The 14,302-nt window shown below is 46.5% G+C and overlaps 1 protein-coding gene and 1 long non-coding RNA gene across 11 annotated transcripts; both read right to left on the reverse strand.

The window, feature by feature from the left end:
* Positions 1-2,764: 2,764 nt before the first annotated feature.
* Positions 2,765-5,533, reverse strand: LOC127293733 (1-aminocyclopropane-1-carboxylate oxidase homolog 1). Of its 2 annotated transcripts, none has more exons than XM_051323380.2 (3): positions 4,958-5,533; positions 3,471-3,789; positions 2,765-3,371 (listed from the first exon to the last, which is right to left on the reverse strand). In XM_051323380.2, exons 1-3 carry the CDS (start codon positions 5,485-5,487, stop codon positions 3,117-3,119), a joined length of 1,104 nt encoding a protein of 367 aa, XP_051179340.1. In that variant the 5' UTR covers positions 5,488-5,533; the 3' UTR covers positions 2,765-3,116. The 2 variants fall into 2 exon arrangements, with proteins under 2 accessions (XP_051179340.1, XP_051179339.1); XM_051323379.2 differs by having other exon boundaries at positions 3,471-3,792; positions 4,958-5,532.
* A 2,270-nt stretch (positions 5,534-7,803) lies between these two features.
* Positions 7,804-13,461, reverse strand: LOC127293735 (uncharacterized). 9 transcript variants are annotated; one of them, XR_007846078.2, is made up of 5 exons: positions 11,477-13,461; positions 10,484-11,362; positions 9,398-9,494; positions 8,582-8,945; positions 7,804-8,370 (listed from the first exon to the last, which is right to left on the reverse strand). It is a non-coding gene; the product is annotated as an uncharacterized lncRNA (long non-coding RNA). The 9 variants fall into 9 exon arrangements; XR_007846080.2 differs by having other exon boundaries at positions 7,804-8,374; XR_007846081.2 differs by lacking the exon at positions 7,804-8,370 and having other exon boundaries at positions 8,521-8,937; positions 11,477-13,460.
* Positions 13,462-14,302: the final 841 nt, after the last annotated feature.

The following is a 14,302-nucleotide window of genomic DNA, read 5'->3' on the forward strand; positions in this document are numbered from 1 at the left end:
CAGAAGCTGAGGCGATATTTTCCCCCATTTTAAAAAAAAAAACATGTTGTCAGCTAAGCGGGAGAAAAGTTGCAGGCATGGGCGGGCACAAAGCAATTCATGGGTATTCACGTTAATACCCATTGTTTTCGGTAGAAACATATCACCAAGTAACCCACCTAGATCAATAAATATAGATCTCTTCAGGCTCGTATCACCCACTGAACCTTATACACAACAGCAACCGCTTGAGCTCTCATCATTTAACTGACGCAGATGTTCCACAGCGTGTATGGTGATGCCTCTAAGCTCTAGCCGTCTAGCGATTGGCAGGGGTAGCAAGGTGACCGATTTTTCTTTGAATACCCATTATTAGTGTCCTGTGCCCGCCCATGGCTGCAGGGGGATGGTGGAGTGCCTGAAGACGAAGGCAAAATATCTCTCGATCATAGTTGGCGCCCGTCGATAGATCGGCTATTGTTTGGCTTAGCTTGCTTTTTAGTTGCTCCTGCGTGGGCTGCTGTGCTTTCTGTAAGCTGGGTAACAATGTTGCTGATGGTGTTTGTTCTACTTTTCCAAACTAGGTTTTTTCCCAGAGAACTCTCGTAGTTTTGTTTGGTTTCTATAAACTACAGTGGCGGAGCTTGCTAAGGATGGATGGAGGGGAACATGCAATTTAGGAGTTCTAAGGGGGCTAAACACACAAAAATTTCAAAATTTCTAATCTAACCACTCATAGAATTTTTTACTTCAGAGATGTGCCAAATCATTGTGGGGCAGCGGTCCCCCCTGACCTATACTAAGCTACGCCAGTGATAAAGTATAAAGCAGGGAAAGTCGTCATTTCTCTACAAACAGCTCTAGGAAAAAGAGGCTTTTCACGGTAGGAACTAGAAAATATTAACCGTCCAACTAACGGATCCGATGGTTCAGTTTGATCAATACTAGTTGTCTTGAAGAGTAGTATTTTTCCACCTAAGACCAGATTTGGCAGGCGCAAAAAGGTAGGCTCGTCTAATGAAGAAAAATTTCCTTTGCTTAACATTCCTTATAATAGTTTTTCTTGTTAGGAAACATTATAACACCTTCTTTATTTTATTCCTTTACAAACAATCCATTTACGTGCCCCTAATAGGATTTTAAAATCAAATCAGAAACTTGTTTACTATATTTGAACAACTCAAATTAAATTTAACTAAAATTTAAACCTAAACTAAACTAAAGACCATCATTGCGGCGGTGGTAGTGGAACAAGCTATAGTCAAACTTCTCTTGCTCCGCGTCATTGACGCCGGGCCGGTGTTTGGGCCTTCTGCGCCTAATCCTAAGCCGTTGCCGTCGTCGCCGAGGTCGATGTAGTTGCCCGCCTTGTGCGTCGACCATGCAATACGAACAGATAAGGGCACCACCATTGCCCTCAGGCCGTTGCACGATTCTTCGAGGGTGAGCGCAAGCCCTATGTTATTGTCGGGGTCGGCGGCATGCAACAACGCTTGCCTCTAGGTGTCTGCCAACGAACACATGGTAGCTGCGCAACGCCGGAGACATGTAATTGTTGCCGAGGATAACTAGCACGACGTCGTCCTCCTTGAAGCCCATCATGTCAGTGCATACGGTGGCGAGGGCGATGGAAGAGGCAAATGCACTCTGCCGCTCTAGATGTGGGCAGCAACAAAACATCCTAATATAGTTCGCGGCCCTCGTGGTTCTTGTCCTTCAGGGGACCGAGCTGCCGTCATGTTGGAGAAGCTCTAGAGCCTGTCGTATGTCGAAGGACTATCAATGCTCCATGTTGTTGGCATCCCGCAGAGGGTGCGTACTCTGTGTCTGCCAGGCCTCCCCACAGTGGTGGTAGAGCGCACACACCTCATCGGCCATCAATTGGTGGGCCGAATCCATTCGCTGCCATGCCACCGCTGCCGCGGCGACTTCCATTACCGCCTAGAGACGTTGTTGGCCTCGCTAATGTTTGCGCCAGTGATTTGAGTGGGTGAGATTGTGGGTTATGAGATGTGAATATGAGCAAGAAGGGGCCGCACTAGAGCCTATATAAACACCGGAGGTAAGCTAGGTGGCAGCGACGCGTATTAACGTCATAAGATGGGAAAGCCACAATGATATTAGGACGCCTCACCTGCCACCGCCTAGGAACATGTTGCTGCATTAATTAAAGTTGACCGGCAGTTGGCCGATGATGAATTAGGTTGACCAGCTCTGTGCCAATGACATAGCAAGCCCGCCCGAAGGTAAACGATGGGCATTGGTAACGACCTATGTTCGATACTCTAGCAACACCAGATTGGGGCCGCGGCAGGTATTCTCTTAGGACCAAAGAAAATTATTTTGTATAGACTTAAATTTCTATACACACCAAAATGCCAAAATTTCAGTAATTACGGAAAACATTTCAATTTATGGTATTTTTAATTCAAATATAACTTATAAAAAATTAACAAGAAATCTCCTCAATTTTTTTTCAAAGCAGAGATGTGCTAAAGTTCAATTGCAGCCTTGGAGCATCTACTGAAAAAGGGTGCTAGTAAATTGACGCGCGATAAAAAAGTCCAACACAATACGGACTACCCTTGCATCTTTGGCTGAACTAAGGCTCGAAACAGGAAATAACCATGCACCAAAAAGATGTTTACATATTGTTTATCCATGTGCTAGGTGTGAGTCGTTTAGAATCTGTGTGGCCCGAAAAATGGTCATGGATTCAATCGTGTCACATGCATGCTTGCCAAGTAGCATCGTTTGTATCAAATTCTGATGTGACAGAATGCCATTTAGATGGTAACAAATCAATCCAAATCTGTGTCACGATCTCCTTACCGTGTGAATTATCCAAAATACTACTAGTACATATGACTAGTAAATTGTACCGTAAAAACCCTCAGGAAAAAACCAATGAGTGGGGTTGTGCATAGACCAAGCAACTACTCTTACAAGATCTGAACTAAAAGAAGAAGAAAAAACAGGTTTCATTTACAAACGAAGGAACAAAGATGAGTTTCCTGAAGATTTCTCACTATATGATCTCTTCTAGTGAAATACATTAGGTAACCATGTTACCTAAACTTATGCTGCCATTTTGCGGTCCGTTCTTAGTGTTAACACCATTCAGCTACTCTCCCATGTCATATCCTGAAGTTGGAGATAGCAGTCTTGGCATCTAGCCCGATGGAGTAGTAATGTTTGATGTAATCTCTAACCAGGGTCTCCCTGTACAACGGTGGGTTCTCATCGGACAGGAGCTCCTTGATAGGGCCGTACATCCTTGTCGAGGCCGGGTGGAAATGTGTGCTGAAGAAGCACGCGATCGAGACCCTCGGCGCAACATTCTTCGCCACCACCCTATGCTCCACACTCCGGAACCTGTCGTTGGAGATCAACTGAACATTTCGAACAAAACACAATCAGTTCAAAATGATCAAGAATCTGTCCTTGTGTGTCGAAAATAATTCAGACTTGGATGATCACGATGTTCATACCTGCAGGAGATCGCCAATATTTACGATGAATGCTCCAGGGGTTGGTGTGACGTCGACCCACCGGTCCTCATGGAGGATCTGGAGGCCACCGATTTCGTCTTGGAGCAGCACAGTGAGAAACCCAGAGTCTGAATGCCGGCTTGTGCCAATGGCCAGTTCAGGCTGGGGGCAAGGAGGGTAGTAGTGGCAGAGTATGATCTGTCCTTGGTTGCAGTCGATATCTGTTAGGTAGCTCTGGTTAAGCCCAAGAGCCTCTGAGAGCAGCTCGAACAAAATGTTCCCCAAATTCTTCACTTGCTGAGCATATTCAAACAGTGCGCTGCTGCAGTTTAACGTACAACGTCAGTGTGATTATTCTAGAATAGATGATTTAAGTAGCATTTCCTAAAACTTAACAAGAAAAAAGGTCCTATACAGATTAGTTTCACTGCACAATTTAGCTTTTGTCATTTGATATCAAGGAGGAGCTCAAACTAACAAAAGGAACTTTATACAGGTAGTTTGTCATTAGTACTAACAGCTCCTATTATAAAAAAGTGCAGAGATACACATCGAAGCTCGAAGCTTACATTGGTGTTAGTATAAGAGATAAATATAGGATTGTTAACCGACAGTAACTGAATTACTGAAATCAACTCAATTTGAAATATATGACATGCCGCTCTCTTACATGATTAAAAAAATGATAAATATAGGATAATAACTAAATTCAGCTAGCAGATTGGCATAGAAACTTGCAAAGTTTGTGAATGAATTCATGATATGTATCAGCCTACCAGGCATTAAGCCCGTGGTGTTCCAGTTCAACAGCAACACTGATTTTGTCTACATGCAGTCCATGTCATACTTGTTGTTCACGTGCCGCGACTCAAGATCTTGTCGACCAGCTGTGAGAAACATCTACATCATGCATGCCACTGTAGAACATGAACTTCTTTCACTTCTCCAACACCATGGCATTGCCACCATCGTCGCCGAAAGGACATCTTCATGCAACGGGACGTCTGCTGCTCCGACATCACGAACACATCATTGCGAAGGTCTTACATCTGTATGGTCTTCATCGACATTCCCATCAGCACACCGTTGCTGCAACATCATCCATGAAGATGTACACGTGGCTTATGACAGTACTACTGCAAGACGCAACACGATACCAGGGACGTCTGGCAGATAAGACTACATCGATACACTAACAATACTATTATGATAGCTCTACACGATGCATACGGTTCTGACAAAAATATTGTGGGTGGTGGGATTACTCCAGCTAATCCTGGCAAAACAGGTGGTCTCACCTATGAACTTCTCCTCTACATCGACCATGACCACCTTAACCACGCTACTACATCATCATCGGTTGCCTCAGCATCACGACTACGGCTACAACAACACATCGACAACAGGTAATAGTAATACTTGTGGTATGACTATCGGCAGAAGAGACTAGACATTTATATTCAACAGAGGTTAGCGAGAAAGGTCACCGGCAGGTTTCTGGCAGTTCGCCGGCGTGGGGCGGGTCGGGCGCCATGCGGAGGTAAAGCGTGTCACGCCAGTTAGCCACCCGCGACTGGTACAGGTCAAAGTTGCAGTGGTACTTCACCGCCCTCGCGGGCTCGCGCGAGTAGAGCCTGGCCTTGTCGCTGCCCTCGCCGCCGCCAGCCTCGTGGAAGCCCCGCACCGCGTCCACCGCCGTGGCCATTGACTCCAGAGGCACGCCATGGCCCGTCACCTGGAAGAACCCCCACTCCGCCGCGGCGCGCCCGACAGCCGCGACCACGGAGGCGCGGTCCCTGGCACCGATGTCGATCACCGGGACGTACTTTGACGACGGCGCCGCTGGCGTTTCTTGGCTGGAGGGGTGGATGGGATCCTGCGGTGGTTGTTGGTGGTGGTCTGGGAGATGGAAGATGCGGGGGACGTGAGTGACACCAGAGGCGACGAGGCCGCGGACGCCGGAGAAGGTGGCGTCCAGCGCGCGGAGCTCGGCTGCCCGGTCGTATGCAGCGGACATGGCTAGCGCCGTCGATGTTTTGTTGGATGTGGATGAGAACACAGAGACGGCTTGGAATTGTATATCCTCTCTAGTCCGCACTTCTCTCTAGTGTAGTATATATGTCACTGTCAACTTATCCAAAGTTTCAAACTTTGACTGTTATCCTGTTTCTACCGAGACTATTTTTATGGCGGACGCTAGGTCGTACGGCTTCCGTCGGATGAGCATCTTGCACGTTTTCTCCCGTCACTTCAAGCTGCTCAGGAGGTACTGCACGAAGTGAGGCTCTTTCCGCCATGCCGGCTGTCCTGTGGGCATCGTGCGCTGCTAGCCAAGCGAGTGGAGCCCACGACCCGCCATGCTGCTGACTTGGTCTTCGCATGCAAGCACGTAAAGCTGCTAGCAATTGCATGCCTCCCATAGTAACTCGATGGTTGGTGTTGGCAGTGGATGAGAACACAGAGACGGGAGAACGAGCAATAGCTCGATGGTTGGTGTTGGCAGTGTGGCCATCTAACCCATCCCAAGTTCGAGTCCCGCTGTGGCCGAATTTCTTGGGATGTCTCACCGGGGCTCTGGGTGGTGTGCGTGTGTGTGATGTGAGTGTGGTCTTGAGTTAGGGCATCTCCAACGGGGCGACCCATCCCGCGTCCGCGCGTCCGGATGGATCGAGCCGGACAAAATCCCGGCCCAACGCGGGGACGCACCGCAAAAGCGGACGGCCGCGGCGTCCGGAACGACGCAAATCCGGCCCAAATCTGGGCTAGGTTTGCGTGGCCGCGGATGGCACGCGCCGTCCGCTCGCGTCCGGGCGCTGGTCGCCTCGTCTCCTTTGGGCCCACCTGTCGGTGACCCGGGAGGCTATTAAATGGGGACTGGAGGGGATCTGGCCCTCCACTCCAGTCCCCACTCCACTCCCGCAGCGAAACCGCCGCCACGGTCCCGAAGTGACGGTTCGCTCCCGGAGCCAACGACGACGAGGCGAGCAGCAGCCGCCGTCGTCCGCCGGCGCTGCGGCCATCCTTCGGAAACCGAGGCGGCCTCCACATCGGAGAGGCCGCCCGCGGCGGCGCGGCATTGCCGCAACCGCCGCCGCCGCTGCTGAGCCCAAGCCCGAGTCCTCGGAGGAGGACCCGGACCTCCGCGCCGCGCTGCTCATCTCGGCGGCGGAGGAGGACGCGAAATGGCCGCACCTCCATGCGGCCATTCGAACCTCCGAGATGGAGGAAGCGGCGCGGGCCGGCGGAGGAGGAAGCCGAGCTCGGGAGCTCTACGCCTGTGCCCGCCAGCGCGACGGGAGGAGGAGGAAGCGGCGCGACGGGAGGAGGCCAGCGCCGCGCCGACGAGGAGCGCCGCGAGGAGCAGCAGCGGCGGCAGAGGCCAGCGCCGCGCGGAGGAGCAACGGCGCCGGGAGGCCGTGCGCCGCGCTGGCAGAGAGGCGCAACGCCTCGGGGAGGAGGCGCCGCTCCGTGCGCCGCCGCATCCTCGGGTCGCTCCGGACCCCCACTCGGCTGGGAGGAGGCCCCGTGGTCTCCGTGGCCGGAGTCCCCGGCGCGGTCGAGCCACAACAGTGCCTCGCCGCCTGGGGACGTCGTCCACGACGACGACGACGCCGACGACGCCCACAGGGGCTAGGCGGCGCACCGGCGGCCACCGCGCCGCCGACCAAACCCTAATAGAGGGTTTTTCGTTTAAATTTTAAAGCTCATATAGGGGCTTCTTTTGTTAGTTATTTGCCCAAAATAGGGCTATGTACAAATTTGCCCAAAATAGGGCATGTGTTTAATCAAATTTCGTTTAAATTTGCCATTTTTCTTTTGTTTTCGTGTTTCTCCGATTATGCGCTGCGTCCGCGCGTTGGGCGCAGCGCGCGACCCAAACGGACACGCGGGCCGCTGTCCACGTGTCCGCTAGGCCACCCAAACGGCCCAAAACGGATGACCCAGCGCGTCCGTTTGGGTCAGCCGGTTGGAGATGCCCTTAGTGCATAAGTTCAGATACTACTCCTGTAACACAGGTCAAGGGGTATCAACAAAAAAAAACACAGAGATGGCTTGGAATTGTATCCTCTCTGGTCCGCATTTCTCTCTATTGTAGTATATACTAGCAATGGATGGGCGCGGCGGCACGCCGCGCCGATTGTATAATGCAATTGTTGTAATATTTTTAAGACTTTTTTGTTTAAATAGTAGTAGGTTTTAAGATGGTTGGGAATGAAGTTGGATGCAACATACACTGAAGCTAGATGCATGAAAATTTAATCCTTAAGATCAGGTAAATAAGTTGCATATAGAGAATTTTACCCATATTAAGAAGGGCATAAAATAACGGGTAATTAACTTGGGCACATGATACACTAATAGTGGAAAGGCATACAAAAAGATGGCACCCGTGGTTGATATGGATGGTTGTAATTTGTAAAGGTTTTGTGTTAGTGCTATTAACCAAGGGAGAGGCAGTAGCAGTAATATATAATTAGACTTTATTCCAGAGCTCATATCATTGCCTTGCATAAGTAGTAAGTACACTAATACATAATTATCTGACAACATTTTTGAAGTGATTAGCTCTGACAACATAGTTCGTGAGATCGCTTTACATATAGGATACATGGAAAAGACATGAGTTTCTACTTGAACATAACCATTGGCATATTCTTGGTTACAAAAGCTTGGAGGAAGTAGCAAAGTAGGATGGTAAGACTGGTAGTGCTGATGTTCCCTAGTACCCATTCATCAGTGCTTCGCATTGGTGTCCTCGTTGTTGCGGGAAAAGATGGTGAGTTGTTGGTCTTTGGTGAAGAAAGAGTCGAGTGTGCTTCATCGTTCAATGGGGAATCAGTGTCCTCTTATCGAATCCTTGTTTGCCCCCCTCAACAAAGCCAGGAAGACCTCCGTCGTCCTATCTTTTTAGGATACATGGTTCATATTAGTTGTTTTTTTAGAGCATATTTGATGATCTCCACTGTAGGTTGTGAAATTCGTAGCAAGTTTGATTTCTTTCAGTATCGATATGAACTGAAAAAAAATCAACCTAGCTATATAGTAAAAGTAGGATAAGCTAGATAATATAAGAGACCACATTAAAAAGTTGCTCCATATCTTGGACTCACTTTATATTGGATTACATGAAGGATAATGATGAGGAAGACGGCATGGATACATGTTTCTTCTGGACTGAACATGAAGGGACACTGACTGGTGGTCACATGATTGTTCGTATCGAGTATGGCCGCTTGTTTTAAACGGAGAATAGTTTTGTTTGGAGAGCTGGAGGTGTGGCTGCTAGGAAATAGAGGATGAGCAAATTTCAGTAACCTCTGTCGTACAAAAGCACATAACTGGCAAATATACATAGTGGTGGCAGTGGGTACTGTGCATAACCAGTCTTCCTGAGCTGCTTTAGATAATCAGGGGCTGGAGTCTCGGCAGTCGGCCCAATGAAATGTGGGCACTAAGCTTTGTTTTACTTCATTGCTTGCAGAAAAAAGAAGTTAGTCAAGCTACTATTTGTTCATATGGATGCATCAAATTGGAAGAAATTTTAGTTGGCAGATGTGGTTTCACATAATACTCATAGTACAACAATATCATTGCGTTTCTCTTTCGAATATTTATTAGAACTTCCGCGAAGAATTAGCTATATGAAAGAGAATATTATAATGAGCAAGATAGATAGATACATGTCTATAAAATTACAGTAGGTTTAAAGACAAATTACTGGAAAAACTAATAGCCTGTCTGCTTAGCTAATGTAAAATTGTCTTTAGAAGAATGACCTATTGGAGGCTTGGAGAATTTGTTGTTCTACTTAGCTAGTAATAATCGTTGGAAGCTGATGACTTCTTTTTCTCACAAGTTGCACTGAAAAAAAGAAAAAAATGTGTCCAACTCTTATCTGGGGGCATGCGTGATAAATTGCAGTGCACCTTTTCTTTGGTGTTGTAGTGTATGCTTGTCAGCTTCCTCTCTTCTTGCCATCATTTCTTGAACTTGTTGGCAACCTTCCTATCTACCCGTTGCTCTCTGCACATGCAGTTTACCAAAGCTCATATCAGTCTCAGTAATGATCAAGCTCTTGTGAAAACGTTTTGTGTGGACAGAAATGGTGCGGAAATGAGCACGAAAGCTCTGTCCTCAAAATGCAAAATCAAAGAAGATGTAATAATTGGCTCATATACTTGCAGTCATAAGTTCAGATACGCCAAAGAACATATCCAAGATAGCAGTTTCTAAAGTTTGGTGAACATGCCATGAAGGCATGAACTATGAAAACCTGGGCACCTACAGTTAAGCATCTCAAAATAAATAGGAAAGCCTAGGACATAAAAGAATCAGAAAACCGAGGTACTTTGCAGCAGACCCGCAAAAGGTAGCACCGAACCCCTAGTTTGCCAAGGTACACAAATCAAAGAGAGAAAAAGGAAACCACAAAATAAACTTGTAATTCAAACAATTAATTCAATATTTTTTAACACAAAATGATAAGAGCATACGAAGTCCCATAGTCACTTAAGACAATATAATGAATCATGTAATTGGTCATATTTCCCTGAATCCAACCGTCTCTACATTACTAACTTGATCTATTTATAACCTGCAGTAAGGGAGCAGATAAAGAAAATATACACTGATGTTCTTCTTGATGTGATCTCCATTTAAACATAGCCTATATTAAGAATGAAGACAATATGGTGAGGCATGTGCATAATAAACATGCAGGAGTCATGCCTCGTAACTCGGCTGCAAAGTTTGCATCAGTAGAAAGTGTAGAAGAATAAGTCAATAAATGTGGTAGAGAAGAAGCATTATCAATAAATTTGGAAGACCTGCAGAGCAGCAATAAGTAATCATCTTACAATATCATACATATGTTTATATACAGAGAAGAGTGTGTGCAGCTGAAATTCCACAATCCCATGTATTACAAACATCTAATCGCAACCACAGAGCTGAAGTAATTTTTTCTTAATAAAGTAAGTTAAAAAACGGATTGGAGAAGTTTGTTCATTTACCTCAGTTTAAGATCTGGTCATCATCTATATCAGTCTCTATCTGCAAACCATGCAGAGAAAATATTAGACGTCAGTATGTGACACCATGTAGCAAGCGCTCCATGTCTCGGTGCTGCACGTCTGTGGCAGAGGCGGAGAGCCGCAGCAGGGATGGTAAGTACACCGACATCGGCACAATAAAACTCCAGGCTGAAGGCAAAGATCAGCAACATGGGATTACCAAAGGAGAATAGAACTCAGGTAGCAACAAATTTAACTATATACCAATCTACTTTGCCTATAGTCATTCGAATGAATCAAGTGTGAAATACTAAATAAAATGTCCACTATATATGCAGTTTTGGTACTCAGCTTACGCAAATACCGCCATGAGAGCAATCAGAAAGTAGGAGACTTGTGATTGAATAAACAAATATTATGAAACTTAGAAGTCATGCATATTGTATATGAAGAACATATGTCCTGCTAAATGACAAATATCATGATAGGTGTTAACCTAAATCAGTAAGATAAGAAAATCAGAATAAACGGACTGCAGAACTTATGACATATTGCCAAACCATGTAACATAAGAAACTGTAGAGAAGATGGCAGGGACCAGATGGAAATCAGTACGAAGCTCCGCAATGACTTCATCACCTCCTTAATCCACCTTACCATCATATGGGCCTGAAGGATCAACCCAAGTACCAACAAAAGCCACCTGTGGTAAACAGCCACCGACTCACCCGCACTGAAGAACCACCTCACCAATAGGCCCTCAAATCTTGCGCCGCAGTTCCTTCTCATTCTCCTGTTGTCTCTTGTGGTGCTGTTGTGCTGCTGTAACAGCAGCAGCTCCCTTGATTGTCCGCACCCTCTTCCAAATCCGAAGCTCTTCTGTAGCAATATCACAAAGGAATGCAAGTTCAGAGGTTTCTTGGAGGCAGTGAGAAGGCCAATGAGCAGGAAAATATCCCGGCGCCGCGAATCAGATAGAATAACCTCACCTACCCGACTGAGGAAAAAGATGCGCCGGCGTCCGGCGGAGTGAAGGATGGAACAGACCTATTCTTCTTGGAGAGGAGCTTGTTCTCATTGACCTTGCGGCTGCCGCCCTTGAGGGTAGTAATTGAAGTACTTCTAATCCTTTCTTTAGTTTGGGATGACCATCAATCGTAGGAATAACCTGTCGGTACTACATTACTTATGGAAGTTATATTAATATCTGCTGCTTGCTTAGATTTGCATAAATCTTTTGCTTATATCCCCCAATATTCAGATTTTATACCCCACTTGGACGGTTACACACAATTTAGCATGAGATACCGTTGTTTTTATTTGTGGTTGTTAAGTTCATATGTTGGAGAGACACGACACATGCAAATGGCCTACGACTGGAAAAGACATAATACAAAGAAAATCAAAAGAAGCTAGCAAGCTATAGAGTAAAACACATGTAATATATAAAATAAAGCTTGGTGGCAGTAAGATGAATATTGCAAGATTGATCGAAGGTCAAACATGATAGCTCATAAGAGGTGAAAATGGTTGACACTGGTGCAAGTGAAATAGATACTACCAAACATTTGAACGCCAGGATATTAACTAACATATAACAAATCTCTGTTATTAGTGTTATCTGACAGTTCACTCCCATGTCTAAATAACCTTCGTACAAAGGTGTGTATATGCATCACCAAGTCATTTCTTTTCATAGACCACAGAAGAAAATATATATAAGAATTCATATTGAAAATGGCCAGAACTGAGCAGTCAATTATCTATGAAAAAAAAACAATATCACCTTGAAAGTATCCTCTCGGAGCAATAGCACCCATCTATTTTTAATGCTTCAACTCTACAGAGATTTCAAAAATCAAGCCTAATCGTCATAAGGAAAGCTGGAGAAACAAAAGCTGATTGTCAGAGATATATTTGATCATGTAGCCATCCTATATTCAAGCAATATTGTGGAAATGAGACTAAACTGTATGGTTCAGTGCTTACTAAGCCAGACCAAAAAAAAACACGAGGCTGCAAAATTAACACATAGAAACAATGAAACTCATACACGAAATCACATCTGCACGGCATTGGGCTTCGTTGGGGCAATTCCTCACACGGTGGCCCTCCTCTTGGCAGCGGAAGTAGAGGCCATTGTTCACAGGGAGTGTGACACCCTAGGGGAGCGGCCGCGTGCAGGATGCGAGGCAGGGGAGCGACGTCAGTGGTCCGAGCAGAGAAGGGAGTCGGCTCCGGCGAGGGGAGCAGTGGGGACAGGCCGCCGCGCCGCGGACAACATCCTGGAAGGAGCGATTGGCGCTGAACTCAGAGCTGGAGTTCCTCTAGCGCAGATCGCGGCCCGAGCGACGGCCGTCCGGGAGCCGCAGGAGGAGGACATGGCCTGAAGGAGTGGCAAGCAGGGAGGGCGAGGAGGCTGGGATTGGGGTGGCCCGGCGGCTGGGAGTCGCCGGCGAGGAGGCTGCGGTGGCAGGGGAACGGCAGCTACAGGAGCGCAGGAGGGAGCGTCGGGAGAGAGAGCCCCTATGTATATTGTTTATTGATGGCATCCGGCGACCGTCGGCAGCGTCGATCTCAGCGACCCACACGGCGGCGCGCTGTTTACCGCAGGTGGAGGAGGCGATGCATGGAGAGAGAGGGGACAGGGGCGATGGATAAGGAGAGGCCACGCCATACCTACGGACCGACGCGCCGCATAGCCGCTGCTGACCTCCATACCCGTGGTCGACATGGTCGGCACGTCCTCTTTGCTCCGCGCTCGCTGCCCCGCCTCCATGCCAACGACGGCGCCATCACCCAACCCCCTCCTGATGTCGTGCGGCAGCTAGATCGGAGGCAGCTTTCCCGATGACTGAGCAGCACGGCGGCAGCTCCAGATGTGGCCGTCGTGGCGAGCAGGTCCGGACAGAAAGAAGAGATGGGTAATCGAGACCAGTTAAGCGGTTGGGCACCGCTTTGACCATGTGTAAGAATGCTACAGCCACCCGGAGAACGAAGGGAAAAGAACTGCATAGATGTTCCCTATCCTCTCTAAAAATTCTAGATAGCACCAAATATGCACACAGGAAAACTACTGCAGAAATAAAACTATCTAGTGCATATGTGTCAACACCAAAGTAATTCTTAGCAAACCTCAAAATTCTAAGAAAAATGAAGTTGGTTAACCTTTAATATAGTAGTTATGTTGCTATCAACTTATCCAAAGTTTCAAACTTTGACTGACTATTTTTATTCGCAAGTCTCAACTACTGATCATAGAATATATATAGGCTTCATAACGAGACAATAAATCTGTTTTTTTCAATGTGTTGGATGATGGATGTGGCAGCCAATTGACGGCAACATCAAGAAACAAGGACTAAAATAGTTGCATAAAAAAAATATCTACACGCTAAATATCTCTTGATATATTGATTTTCCGGGCAATCATTTTGAATTGCAGGGGGTATAAATTTTGGATAAGCACTAATGCATGTCGTCTCCGACACTCCTTTTTCTATCTTGAAATAGCTGATTTAACGGAAAAAGATACATTTTCAGAACAATGAGAAATTGACAGTTGTAAGACTCAAAACTAAGAAAGAGAAATGAGCAAAATTGCTTTCATTTGCACCGGACAAACACATTTCCGACCTCCTTTTTGCAAACCCAAATTTTTTTTTTTGCAAAATTCCATCGATCTATTAAAAATCATCAACATAAGTACATAGAGATACATAAGTAATAAAAATTACAAATAATTTCTTGGACCACCTAGAAACGCCAATGGCTCATTATTGAGTCCAAACTTGAGTCAGTTTTCCCGTTAATTTGTGT

The sequence above is a fragment of the Lolium perenne genome, chromosome 4 (genome assembly GCF_019359855.2).
Source record: "Lolium perenne isolate Kyuss_39 chromosome 4, Kyuss_2.0, whole genome shotgun sequence".
Taxonomy (NCBI): domain Eukaryota; kingdom Viridiplantae; phylum Streptophyta; class Magnoliopsida; order Poales; family Poaceae; genus Lolium; species Lolium perenne.

Coding starts and splice junctions, on each gene's coding strand:
- LOC127293733 (XM_051323379.2), bottom strand. CDS start 5,487: ATGTCCGCTGCATACGACCGGGCAGCCGAGCTCCGCGCGCTGGACGCC. Junction 3,793..4,957: donor GAACTGCCAGAAACCTGCCG/GTGACCTTTCTC, acceptor GTTAAACTGCAG/CAGCGCACTGTTTGAATATG. Junction 3,372..3,470: donor ATATTGGCGATCTCCTGCAG/GTATGAACATCG, acceptor CGAAATGTTCAG/TTGATCTCCAACGACAGGTT.